Below are 13,360 nucleotides of genomic sequence, written 5' to 3' on the forward strand. Positions count from 1 at the left end.
CCTGGAAGGTAGCATGGCTCAGTCTATATCAGCAGCCCTTTAAATCAGGGAAGTTACTAGTGTAATTCTCTACAAAAGTCTGAGTACCTTGGGAGGGAGTTGCTGGAGTTAAGTACTTGAGTGTAAAGGCCTGTAAACCTGTCCATCTAAACAAAACAAAACAAAACAAAAACCTGTAGATCTGGAGTCTAAGGCAGAAGACAAGTATCAGGGGGAGATACCAATTAGCCTTCTGTATTTATTTTCGAAGGGCTGCAGCCTATTGAATGGTGTCCACTCACATTGAAGACAGGTATTCCCCAACTAGTCTATTCAGACTCACATGCTAACCTCCTCTGATAATGCCCTCACAGACACACCAAAAACCATGTGTTACCACGTTTTAAGGTATTCCTTAATCCAAGTTGACCACCACGAAGATTGTCGTCACCAAATATGGCCCCTTGACTCTGGACCAGAATTGTGAATCAAAATAAACCTCTTTTTAAAATAACATCCCAGTCTGTGGGATTGTTTTATTACCAAAAGAGAACATATACCCCAAAGTTGGACTGCTAGATTAAATGGTAATTCTATGTTTAATTTTGAGAGGAATGTCCATACTGCTTTACAGCAACTGCACCATTTTATATTCCTACCAGCAGTAGGCAAGAGTTCCAGTTTTCCACATCCAGGTGAACACTTGATTTCTGTTATTGTTTTTATTATGAAAGGGTGTTTAATTTTGTCAAATGTTTTTTCTGCATTAATCAAAATGGTAATATGTTTTCCTTCTTCCTTTAATTAATGTGGGATATGACATCAATTGATTTTTATATGTTGAAATATTCCTGCATTCCAGGAATAATTCCTACTCAGTTATGGTGTATAATTCATTTAATAAGTTGTGGAATATGGTTTGCTAGTATTTTGCGGAGGACTTTTGGTTCTTAATAATTTAGTGCAAGGAAGGAATATAGAATGTTTTCCCCTGGTACTTAGGATCAAGGGTACAAATTTAAGTTAACTTGGAAGAACACAGATTTAAATATTGTTATGAAGTGTTCCACATTTTAACAATTTTATTAAACAAAGAGGCAAGGAGCTTCACATTGCACATCTGTGAAAAGTTATAAATTTTTACAAATATGATAGAACGGTCTGGATTTCATTTTCGCTTAAAAGAAAATGCATGCATAGGAAAAATCATGGATTTAAATTCATTTCTTTCAACGAAAGATAATTTAAAATTTACTACTTTACAGGACAAATTGTTAGAACTGACCAGTTATGACGACTGTAGATGAATTTTCCAAAAATACATCAGGAATTTTTTTTTTTTTGTACTGGGGTTTGGACCCATGGCCACTTAACCACCACTGAACCACATACCCTGCCTTTTTTTTTTTTTTTTGTATTTTATTAGAGACAGGGTCTCACTGAGTTGCTTAGTGCCTCGCTAAGTTCCTGAGGCTGGCTTTCAACTTGCTATCCTCCTGCCTCAGCCTCCCGAGTCGCTGGGATTACAGGCGCGCGCTCCCGCGCCCGGCGTCAATTTATTTTTAATAAAAATTTTTAAAATGAATATCCATGCCGGTGTGGTGGTCCAGCTACTTGGGATGGGAGACTGAGGCAGAAGGAAAACTAGTTATATGTATATATAATATAGTTCCTCGTCAATTAGCCTTGCTAACATTTACTGAAGTGTATTAAATGACAGGACCTGTGCTAAGCCGGGTACCGTCCCCTTACCCTTCAAGGAGTTCAAACAATTTGTCCTGCGAAGTAATAGTTAAATTTCCTACGCCCGGGAGTGGGCGTGCCCAGCACCACGGCCCGCCCTGCCCCGGCATTTGTTGGTCCAGCTCGACGCCCGTTACCCCGAGCCACGCCCCACTCAGTCGGGCCGGGAAGTGTTGGCCATTGCCAAGCCAGGCTGCCCAGGCGGTCTCCTGGTGAGACTCGGGGCGAGCTCCAGGGCGGGCGGGGTGCGTGGCACAGGCTGAGCCACGGTGGGACGGTGAGCCGCAGTCCCGAGGAGCGGGCGCCGAGGACCCGCGGCCCGCCGCCGGCCAACGCCGCGCCCCGCCCCTCGGCACGCAGGCCCGGCGCGAGCTCGCGCACGTGCGCGCGCGCCGCCGGAGCCTCGGTCGGACCAGCGCGAGTGGGAACCCCGCGGGCGGAGGCCGGGCTGCTGAGGTACTGGGGGAGGAGCCCGAGCCGCCGCTGCCGAAGGAGAGGAGCATGTCTGCAACTCGAGCCAAGAAAGTGAAGATGGCCACCAAATCATGCCCCGAGTGTGACCAACAGGTGGGCGCTGGGGGCCGGGCGCGCGAGCGGGCGGGCTGGTGCGCGCAGGCGGCGGCCGTTGCTTGGCGGCCGTTGGCTGGGCAGAGGCCGCCTCGCCGGGGTCGGAGCGGTCGGGCGGGTGGGCGGCCCCGAGGCTCGGTGGCTGTGGCAGGAGCCCGGGACCGGTCGGGCGGAGCCGCGGGTTGCCGGGGAAACGCCCGGGGCCGGTGACCGGCGGGTTTGCGCCAGGCGGTGGCCAGACGGGTGGACCCCGGGTGGTCTGACCCGGCTGCGCGGGACGGGGCGTGGGTTTGTGGTGGGCGGGCGGGGAGCCTGTTGGGACCCCACCGAGTCGCCTCGTCTGCCGCGGGTGACAGCGGTGGGACCTTGGGGACGGCGGCCCCAGTGGACGAGCCCGGCCCCTTCTTGCTCCCTTGGGCCGGCGAGAATGCCCAGTGTGCTGCCCGACTCCGAGTCCAGGCCCCTGGCTCCGAAAGCTGTGTCCTGCCACACAGGGTTGCTTTGTTCCCGTTTCGGTTGTGTGCGGTGATCTCCCAAAATTGCCACCTCCGCGTCCTGGGCGGACGCTTTAACACGACAACAGGGGCCACGATGTAATGACGTAGATTTAGTAAATTGGTGATCTTAATATACTTTTAAATTTCATAAGCACAGTAATTAATCTGTTCTAAAGTTTTTGAATTTATCTTTCGTAATTATTAGCGCATTTTAATTGTATAGAATAACGAATTACATTGTGAAGTATCCGTGCTGTATTGGTATCCACCCTCCCTATTTACGCCTTTTACTGGCTCACTGCCTGCTATTTTTATGTAGTCACCCTTTCCCCACTTTCATTCTCCATGCAGCATTTGAGAAAACATGGGATACTTGTCCGAGTCTGGCTTATTTCGCTTAACATGATGATCTCCAGTTCCATTCATTTACCTGCAGGTGACATAATTTTATTCCTCTCTTTGTATTATATATAGTATTTTCTTTATCCATTCCTTCACTTAACGGACATCTAGACTGAATCCGTATTTTCGTTTTTGTAAATAGTGCTGCAAAAAACATTGGTATACAGGTATCTCTTTTTGCACGCTAGCATTGATTCATTCTGCTATATACCGAGGAATGATATAACTGGATCATATGATAGTTATATTTTTAGTTTTTTGAGAAACCTCCATACTGGTTTTGGCTCTACTAATTTACATTCCCATTAGCCGTGTGTAAGCTTTATTCCCACATCCTCTTCAGTATTTGTTATTTCTTGATTTCTTACTAGTAGCCGTTCTGATATGGAATCTCAGTGTACTTGTTTTGATTTACACTTCCCAGATGGCTAAAGATGTTGATCATTTTTCATATTTTTATTGGTCATTTGTACTTCTTTTGGGAAGGTGTCTGAACTCATTTGCTCATTTATTGATTGGATTATGTGTTTCTTTTGGGGTTAACATTTTTTAATTCTTTATATATTCTGGATATTAATTCCTCTGTCGAGTACCTGGCAAAGATTTTCTCCCATTTTGTAGGCTTTCACCACCCCTGTTGATGGTTTCCTTTGCTGTGCAGAAGCTTTTTTTTTTAATCTTTTCTAGATGTTGATAGACCTTTATTTTATTCATTTATTTTTTAGTATGTGGTGCTGAGGATCGAACCCAGTGCCTCACTTGTGCTCTGCAAGCGCTCTGCCACTGAGCCACAACCCCAGCCCTGTGCAGAAGCTTTTTAATTTGATGTAATCCCACTTGTCATTTCTTGCTATTATTTTCAGAGTTCTTGGAGCCCTTTTAAGGAAGTTGTGGCCTACACGAATATTTTTAATTGTTTCACTAATGTTTTTCTCTAGTTATTAGAAAGTTTCAGGACTTACATTAAGATTTTTGATCCATTTGAATTGATTTTTGTACAGGGTGAGAGATAAGGATTGAGTTTCAGTCTTCTACAGAGGGATGTCGTTTCCCCAGCACCATTTATTTATTTTATTTTTTAAAATTTATTTTTATTGTAAACAAATGGGATACATGTTGTTTCTGTTTGTACATGCAGTAATAGCATAGCATTTGCGTAATCATACATTTACATAGGGTAATGATGTTTGATTCATTCTGTTATTTTTTCCTCCCCTCCCACCCCTCTTTTCCCTCTATACAGTCCCTCCTTCCTCCATTCTTGCCCCCCTCCCACCCCCCATTATGTGTCATCATCCGCTTATCAGTGAGATCATTCGTCTTTTGGATTTTTGAGATTGGCTTATCTCACTTAGCATGATATTCTCCAACTGCATCCATTTGCCTGCAAATACCATAATTTTATTATTCTTTATAGCTGAGTAATATTTCATTGAAAAAAAAAATATATATATATATACACACACACACACACACACCACAGTTTCTTTATCCATTCATCAATTGAATGACATCTAGGTTGGTTCCACAGTCTGGCTATTGTGAATTGAGCAGCTATGAACATTGATGTGGCTATATCTCTGTAGTATGCTGATTTTAAGCCCTTTGGGTATAGGCGGAGGAGTGGGATAGCTGGGTCAAATGGTGGGTCCATTCCAAGTTTTCTAAGGAATCTCCACACTGCTTTCTAGAGTGGCTTCCCTAATTTGCAACCCCACCAGCAATGTATGAGTGTACCTTTTTCCCCACATCCTCTCCAACACCTATTGTTGCTTGTATTCTTGATAATCGCCAGTCTATTTGGGGTGAGATGGAATCTTAGTGTAGTTTTGATTTGCATTTCTCTTATGACTAAAGATGGTGAACATTTTTTCATATGCTTGTTGACTGCTCGTAGATCTTCTGTGAAGTGTCTGTTCATATCCTTAGCCCATTTGTTGATTGGGTTATTTGTATTCTTGGTGTAGAGTTTTTTGAGTTCTTTATATATTCTGCAAATTAGTGCTCTGTCTGCAAAGTATGAGTGGCAAAGATATTCTCCCACTCTGTAGGCTCTCTCTTCACATTGCTGATAGTTTCCTTTGCTGAGAGAAACCTATTTAGTTTGAATCTATCCCAGTTATTGATTCTTGCTTTTATTTCTTGTGCTATGGGAGTCCTGTTAAGGAAGTCTGATCCTAAGCCAACAAGTTTGGACCTACTTTTTCTTTTATAAGATGCAGGTTCTCTGGTCTGATTTCAAGGTCCTTGATCCATTGTGAGTTGATTTTTGTGCACGGTGAGGGATAGGGGTTTAGTTTCTTCTGTTGCATGTGGATTTCCAATTTTCCCAGCACCATTTGTTGAACAGGCTGTCTTTTCTCCATTGCATATTTTTGGCACCTTTGTCTAGTATGAGAAAATTGTATTTATTTGAGTTTGTGTCCGTGTCCTCTATTCTGTACCATTGATCTACCTGTCTATTTTGGTACCAATACCGTGCATTTTTGTTACTATTGTTTTGTAGTATAGTTGAAGTTCTGGTATTGCAATATCCCCTGTTTCATTCTTCCTGCTAAGGATTGCTTTAGTATTCAGGGTTTCTTATTCTGCCAGATGAATTTCACGATTCCTTGCTCTATTTCTGTAAGGTACGTCATTGGGATTTTAATTGGAATTGCATTGAATCTGTATAGCACTTTTGGTAGTATGGCCATTTTGACAATATTAATTCTGCCTATCCAAGAACACGGGAGATCTTTCCGTCTTCTAAGGTCTTCCTCAATTTCTTTCTTCAATGTTTTGTAGTTTTCATTGTAGAGATCTTTTACCTCTTTGGTTAGATTGATTCCCAAGTATTTTTTTTTTTTTTTGAGGCTATTGCAAATGGAGTTGTTTTCCTCATTTGCCTTTCAGCTGTTTTGTCGCTTGCGTATAAAAATGCTTTAGATTTATGCATGTTGATTTTATAGCCTGCTATTTTGCTGAATTCATTGATGAGGTCTAGAAGTTTTCTGGAGGAGGTTTTTGGATCCTCTAAATATAGAATCATGTCATCCGCAAATAGTGACAGCTTAAGTTCCTTTTTTCCTATTCGGATCCCTTTAATTTCTTTGGTCTGCCTAATTGCTCTGGCTAGAGTTTCGAGGACAATGTTGAATAGAACATCCCTGTCTTATTCCTCTTTTTAAAGGGAATGGTTTCAGTTTTTCTCCATTAAGAATGATGTTGGACATGGGCTTAGCATAAATAGCCTTTACAATATTCAGGTATGTTCCTACTATCCCTATTTTTTCTAGTGTTTTGAGCATGAAGGGGTGTTGTATTTTATTGAACGCTTTCTCTGTGTCAATTGAAATAACCATATGATTCTTAAGTCTATTGACATGATGGATTACGTTTATTGATTTATGGATGTTAAACCATCCTTGCATTCCAGGGATGAACCCCACTTGATCGTGGTGCACAATTTTCTTAATATGTTTTTGGATACGGTTTGCCAATATTTTCTTAAGGATCTTTGCATCTATATTCATCAAGGATGTTGGTCTAAAATTTTCTTTCCTTGATGTGTCTTTTCCTGGTTTGGGTATGAGGGTGATAGTAGCTTCATAGAATGAGTTTGGTAGGGTACCCTCCTTTTCTATTTCCTGGAATACTTTGAGAAGTATTGGAATGAGTTCTTCTTTGAAGGTCTTGTAGAACTCGGCTGAGAATCCGTCTGGTCCTGGGCTTTTCTTGGATGGTAGATTTTTAATGACTTCTTCTATTTCATTGCTTGATATTGATCTGTTTAAATTGTGTATGTCCTCCTGGTTCAGTTTGGGAGGAGCATATGTCTCTAGAAATTTGTTAATGTCTTTGATAGTTTCTATTTTGTTGGAATACAGATTTTCGAAGTAGCTTCTCATTATGTTCTGTATCTCAGTGGTGTCTGTCGTGATATTTCCTTTTGCATCACGGATTTTAGTAATTTGAGTTTTCTCTCTCCTCTTTGTTAGTGTGGCTAAGGGTTTGTCTATTTTGTTTACTTTTTCAAAGAACCAACTTTTTGTTTTGTTAATTTTTTGAATTGTTTCTTTTGTTTCAATTTCATTGATTTCAGCTCTGATTTTAATTATTTCCTGTCTTCTACTACTTTTGCTGTTATTCTGTTCTTCTTTTTCTAGGGTTTTGAGCTGTAATGTTAGGACATTTAGTTGTTGACTTTTCATTCTTTTCTGGAATGCACTCCATGCAATGAATTTTCCTCTTAGTACTGCTTTCATAGTGTCCCAGAGATTTTGATATGTTGTATAGTTGTTCTCATTGACCTCTAAGAATTTTTTTATCTCCTCCCTGATGTTTTTTGTTATCCATGTTTCATTCAACAGCATATTATTTAGTCTCCAGGTGTTGGAATAATTTCTGTTTTTTATTTTGTCATTGATTTCTATTCTCAGTCCATTATGATCTGATAGAACACAATGCAGTATCTCCATTTTTTTGCATTTCCTAAGGGCTGCTTTGTGGCATAACATACGGTCTATTTTCGAGAAGGTTCCATGTGCTGCTGAGAAGAAAGTGAATCCACTCATTGATGGATGGAATATTCTATATATTCCATATATTCTATATATTCTATATATTCTCTTAAGTCTAGGTTATTGATTGTGTTATTGAGTTTTATGGTTTCTTTGGTTAGTTTTTGTTTGGAAGATCTATCTAGTGGTGACAGCGGTGCGTTAAAGTCGCCCAGAATTATTGTGTTGTGGTCTATGTGATTCTTGAAATTGAGAAGGATTTGTTTAATGTACAGGGATGCACCATTGTTTGGGGCATAAATATTTTCTATCGTTATGTCTTCCTGATTTATGGTTCCCTTAAGCAGTATGAAATGTCCTTCTTTATCCCTTCTGACTAACTTTGGCTTGAAGTCCACTTTATCTGATATAAGGATGGAAACCCCCGCTTTTTTACTGAGTCCATGTGTGTGGTAGGTTTTTTCCTATCCTTTACCTTTAGTCTGTGGATGTCTTTTTCTATGAGATGAGTCTCCTGCAGGCAGCATATTGTTGGGTCTTTCTTTTTAATCCATTCTGCCAGTCTATGTCTTTTGATTGATGAGTTTAGCCCATTCATGTTCAGAGTTATTATTGAGATATGATTTGTATTCCCAGTCATTTGGCTTATTTTTGGCTTTTAATTTGGCTTGGTTTCTTCTTTGAGTGGTTTTTCTCTAAGGTAATTCCTCCCTTTGCTGACCTCCATTGTTGTTTTTCATTTCCTGTTCATGGAATATTTTGTTGAGAACATTCTGTAGTGCAGGCTTTCTGTTTGTAAATTCTTTTAACTTTTGTTTATCATGGAAGGTTTTTTTTTCATCTTCAAATCTGAAAGTTAGTTTTGTTGGGTATAGGATTCTTGGTTGGCAAGATGTTCTTTCAGAGCTTGAAATATGTTGTTCCAGGCCCTTCTAGCTTTTAGAGTCTGGGTTGGGAAGTCGGCTGCTATCTGTATTGGTCTCCCCCTATATGTAATCTGATGCTTTTCTCTTGCGGCCTTCAAAATCCTTTCTTTATTTTGTGTGTTAGGCATTTTCATTATAATGTGCCTTGGTGTGGATCTGTTGTGATTCTGTGGATTTGTTGTTCTGTAAGCCTCTTGTATTTGATTTTCCATTTCATTCTTCAGGTTTGGGAAATTTTCTGATATTATTTCATTGAATAGGTTGTTCATTCCTTTGGTTTGTATCTCTGTGCCTTCCTCAATCCCAATAATTCTTAAATTTGGTCTTTTCATGATGTCCCATAGTTCTTGGAGATTCTGTTCATAATTTCTTACCATCTTCTCTGTTTGGGCGACTTTATTTTCAAGATTAAATATTTTGTCTTCATTGTCTGAGGTTCTGTCTTCCAAGTGGTCGTCTTTTGGTGATGCTTTCCATTGTTTTTATTTGATTTATTGTTTCCTTCATTTCAAGGATTTCCTTTTTTTTTTTTTGAATCTCTATCTCTTTGCTGAAATGATCTTTTGCTTCCTGCACTTGCTCTTTCAGCTTATTGGTATTATCATTCATTGCCTGCATTTCCTCTCTTATCTCATCCTTTGCTTCATGAATCAATTTAATCATGTATAATCTGAAGTCCTTTTCTCACATTTCTTCTAACATACTGTCATTGGATTCTGTTACTATAGAATCTAGATTTGTTTGGATCATTTTCTTCCCTTATTTTTTCATGTTGTTCATGTATCTTCCCCTCTAGCAGTGCAGATCTGGGGTATTGCAGATTTCCCCCTATAGGCTTATAGTGGCCCTATAGGTTTCCAAAACCCTTTCTTTAAGGGGAGATCAATATTAGCAGTGCCCAATTCAGACACTATGCAATCCTAGACCAAATAGCCCTATGAGGACAATAACAAAATTGTCCTAATAAACAGAATGAGTTCAAATATTATCTTCAGTAAAACAAAAACAAATTTGCAATAAAGTCTGCAGTTCAAATGGAGGACAAAGAGGATGCAGAGGGATGTAGAATGTGGCTGTTAATGGGATAAGAAAAGAATATACAGAAGTTCTAGGTAATAGAAAGGGTGAGAGTGTCATCAAAAAAAATTGGATGTTAGCATGCAAAAAAGGGAGAAAGAGGCTCTGAGGGAACAGGTAAACAAAAGGAAAAGAGAGCAAGAAAAGTAAAGAAATAAAAACTTAAAATTTTTCAATAAGGAGAAAAAAGAAAATCTACAGTATAGCAGTCATATCGTAATGAAACCTCCCAGAGTTCAGTAGCCTGATGCATGAGAGGTACCTGACAATGAGCTTCAAGCCTCTAGCAGGCGTCGTAGAATAGGATTTGCCCCACCCAAAGATCAGAGCTACGGCTTCCAGGATTATCCAAGATGGCCCCTCTGGCTTCAAAATGTGTTGTCAAATGGGGAGCTGTAGCTCAGGGTGTGGCCATGGTCACCAGGAGGTCCTGGAGGCAGGATGCGGTTGGTCAGGCAGGGGTCCCGGAGATCGGGTGTGTTTGGTGTGGTTGTGGGATCCTGGAGGCTGGTTGCAATCAGTTGGTCTGGGATCCCGGTGATAGGGCGCAGTCATTTGTTCTGGGGGTCCTTGCTGCAGGGAGAATTCAGTCGATTTGTGGGCCCCAGAAGCAGGGAGTGATCGGTTGCGCCGAGGGATCGTTTGGGGCTCAGTCAGTTCGGCCAGGGGTCCTACAGGGCCTGGCTGTTGTCTCAAAATGTCGGCAGCCATGTGTAATCAAACCTGCAGGTACTGTAACAGTGAACTTCCAGGCAACAGCAGGCAGCTGGTGCTCCACTGGCAGTCAGCGATCAGTTTGCTGACTGTTGTCGGAAGATCGGGAAGTGAACCTCGGGCGTTGGGTGATGGATAGGTGTAAGGCAGGTGATGGACAGGCGAGAGGCAGGCATATGGCGGATGATAGGCGCCTGACAGTGAGCAGTCTACACTCAAAAAACGCTTCGATATGCTGACAGACTGCAGGTGATCACAGCATACAAATGGGGTAAACAGCAGGGGATCGATAAGCAGCAAAAACTGCCTCACCAAGAAATAGATATCCTCTGCTTGAAACCGGAGTTACAGAGTGACAAGTCTGCCATCTTGGATCTCCACACCATTTATTTAAAAAAAAAAAAAATTTCTAGTTGTTGATGGACCTTTATTTATTTATTTGTGGTTCTGAGACTCGAATTCAGTGGTTCACACATGGTAGGCAAATGCTATACCACTGAGCCACAACTCCAGCCCCAAAGACTATTTTCTTCAAAGAATGTTTTTGGCTCCTTTTTTTAGAATCGGATGACTTGTGGATTTATTTCTGTGTACTCTTCTCTTGTGTTGGTGTCTGTGCCTATTTTTATGCAAGTACCTTTCTGTTTTTGTTATGATGACTCCAGTACATTTCAAAATCAGGTACTGTAATATTTCCAATGTTGCTCATTTTGCTCAGGACTGCTTTGGCTATTTTGGAGTCTGTGCTTCCATATGAATTTTAGTTTTTTTTTTCCTAGTTCTGTGAAAAATGTCAGTGGTATTTGATGGGGATCGCATCAACTCTGTGGATCACTTTGTGTGGCCACTTATTATTTTTTTTAAATTTTGCAGTTGTAGATGGACAGCATGCCTTTATTTTATGTTTTCTTATATTTAAAATTTTTTTTAGTTGTAGATGGACATAGTGTCTTTATTTATGTGGTGCTGAGGATCGAACCCAGTGCCCCACGCATGCGAGGCAAGCGCTCTACCACTGAGTCACAACCCCAGCCCTTTATGTTTATTTTTTATGTGGTGCTAAGGTTTGAACCCAGTGTCTCACTCATGCTAGGTAAGTGCTCTGCCACTGAGCTACAGCCCCAGTGCCGTGTATGGCCATTTAACTATTAAATTCTCCCAATCCAAGAACATGGGAGGTCTTCCCACCTTTAATGTCTTCTTCATTTTCTTTCTTCAGTGTTTTGTAACTTCATTGTAGAGGTACTAGATCCCTTGGAAATTTCATGTTTCTTAGCTTTAAAAAATTTTTTTTTTGTAGTTATAGATGAACAGCATGCCTTTGTTTTATTCTTATGTGATGCGAAGGATCGAACCCAGTGCCTCACACAGGCTAGGTAAATGCTCTGCCACAGGGCTGCAGCCTCAGCCCTGTTTCGTAGCTCTTGATCAGCAGCTTCCAACACCTTACAGGGAATGTCATGATTTTAATGTATTTAGGCTAAGTTCAGAGGTATGGCTTTTTACCAGGTGCATTCTCAGTCCAGAAGCCAAAATGGGTCATTTTCACCGAAGGCAGAATTGCTGACATTCCACCTCTATCAAACGTATGCTAACAGTACCAGAGGAAGGTTCACAAATTATTTTGTTTACATGAAAATTTTGTTAACCCTTTACTCATATGTTATAACCCAATTTTTTTAACTGTATTACTCTGTAAAACTATATAGCATATAATTATTCTTAACTAGAAAAAGTGATTCACTTAAAACTCCCTCTTAAAATCATTTGTAAGGCTTCTATTTTCATGCCACAGTGTGAACCTTACTGTTTCTTTTCCAAATGATTACCTCTTCTCTAGCTTTCTCTCAGCAAGAGAAGTTTATTGCCTCCTCTTTCTCTCAGCACTGTTTTCAGTGTACAGGTTTTATATTTTCTTAAATTTATTCCTATGAATTTGTTTTCTGGAGTGCTATTTTAAGTGCAGTTGGTTTATAACTTTGATTTTCTTATTGTGGATTATATGTATAGTTGAATTTTTATCATAACAAAAAATTCAGTACTTTTCATAGCCAAATAATATTTCATAATATAGATATGTCACATTTTTTTTTTTATCCATTCTTGTGTTGAGGTACATTTGAGTTGCTTCCACTTTTTGGTTATTGCAAATAGTGGTGCTGTGAACATTCATGTACATGTTTTTGTTTCAGCACCTATTTTCACTTTTAGTATATACCTAGAAATGGAACTGTAAGGTCATAGGGTAATTTTATTTTTAACTTATTGAGGACTTGCCAATTTTTCACAGCAGTTGTACCATTTTAAATTCTCATCAGTGTAACAAGGTTCTAATTTTTCCATATCCTCATCAATACTTAATGTTATTTTTTGTTAGATAAAATTATAGTCACAATAGTGTGTGTGATTCAAGATAGCAGTTGTGGTTTTAAATTGAATTTTTCTATTAACTGAGAACACTGAGCATCTTTTCTTATGCTTGTTGGCCATTTGTATATCTTACTTAGAGAAATATCTATTTTTTAATTGAGTTTTCTTATTGGTGTTGAGTTGTAAGAACTTGTGTACATTCTGTATACTAGACCCTTATCAGATATATTAATTGCAGAAATTGGCAAAAACTCATTGTGTAGGTTTTCTTTTTCATTTTCTTGATGTTTTCTTGAAGTTTTAAACTTTGATGTCCAGTTTTATATAGCTGCTTGTGCTTTTATTTTCACAACTAAGACAGTATTTTCAGCCAAGTGCTTTAGTGCATGCCTCAATGGGGAGGCTGATGAGGTAGGAGGATCATGAGTTCAAAGCCATCCTTATCAACAGTGGCAAAGTGCTGAGCAACTCAGTGAGACCCTGTCTCTAAATAAAATACAAAATAGGGCGGGAAGGGAAAAAATAACAGAATGAATCAAACAACATTACTGTATGTAAATTTATGATTACACAAATGGTATGC

General features: G+C 40.1%; 1 protein-coding gene across 1 annotated transcript in view; it reads left to right on the top strand.

Moving 5' to 3' along the window:
• The first annotated feature begins 1,828 nt into the window (after positions 1-1,828).
• The window catches only part of LOC306647994 (UPF0547 protein C16orf87-like), a 37,460-nt gene continuing 25,928 nt past the window's right edge, over positions 1,829-13,360 (top strand). Inside the window, exon 1 of the mRNA XM_079117668.1 lies at positions 1,829-2,289. Within this exon, the coding sequence (XP_078973794.1) occupies positions 2,224-2,289 (66 nt within the window). The 5' untranslated portion in view covers positions 1,829-2,223. The remainder of the gene's footprint in view (positions 2,290-13,360) is intronic.

Source organism: Sciurus vulgaris, assembly GCF_902686455.1.
Source record: "Sciurus vulgaris genome assembly, chromosome: 17".
NCBI classification, from domain to species: Eukaryota; Metazoa; Chordata; class Mammalia; order Rodentia; family Sciuridae; genus Sciurus; species Sciurus vulgaris.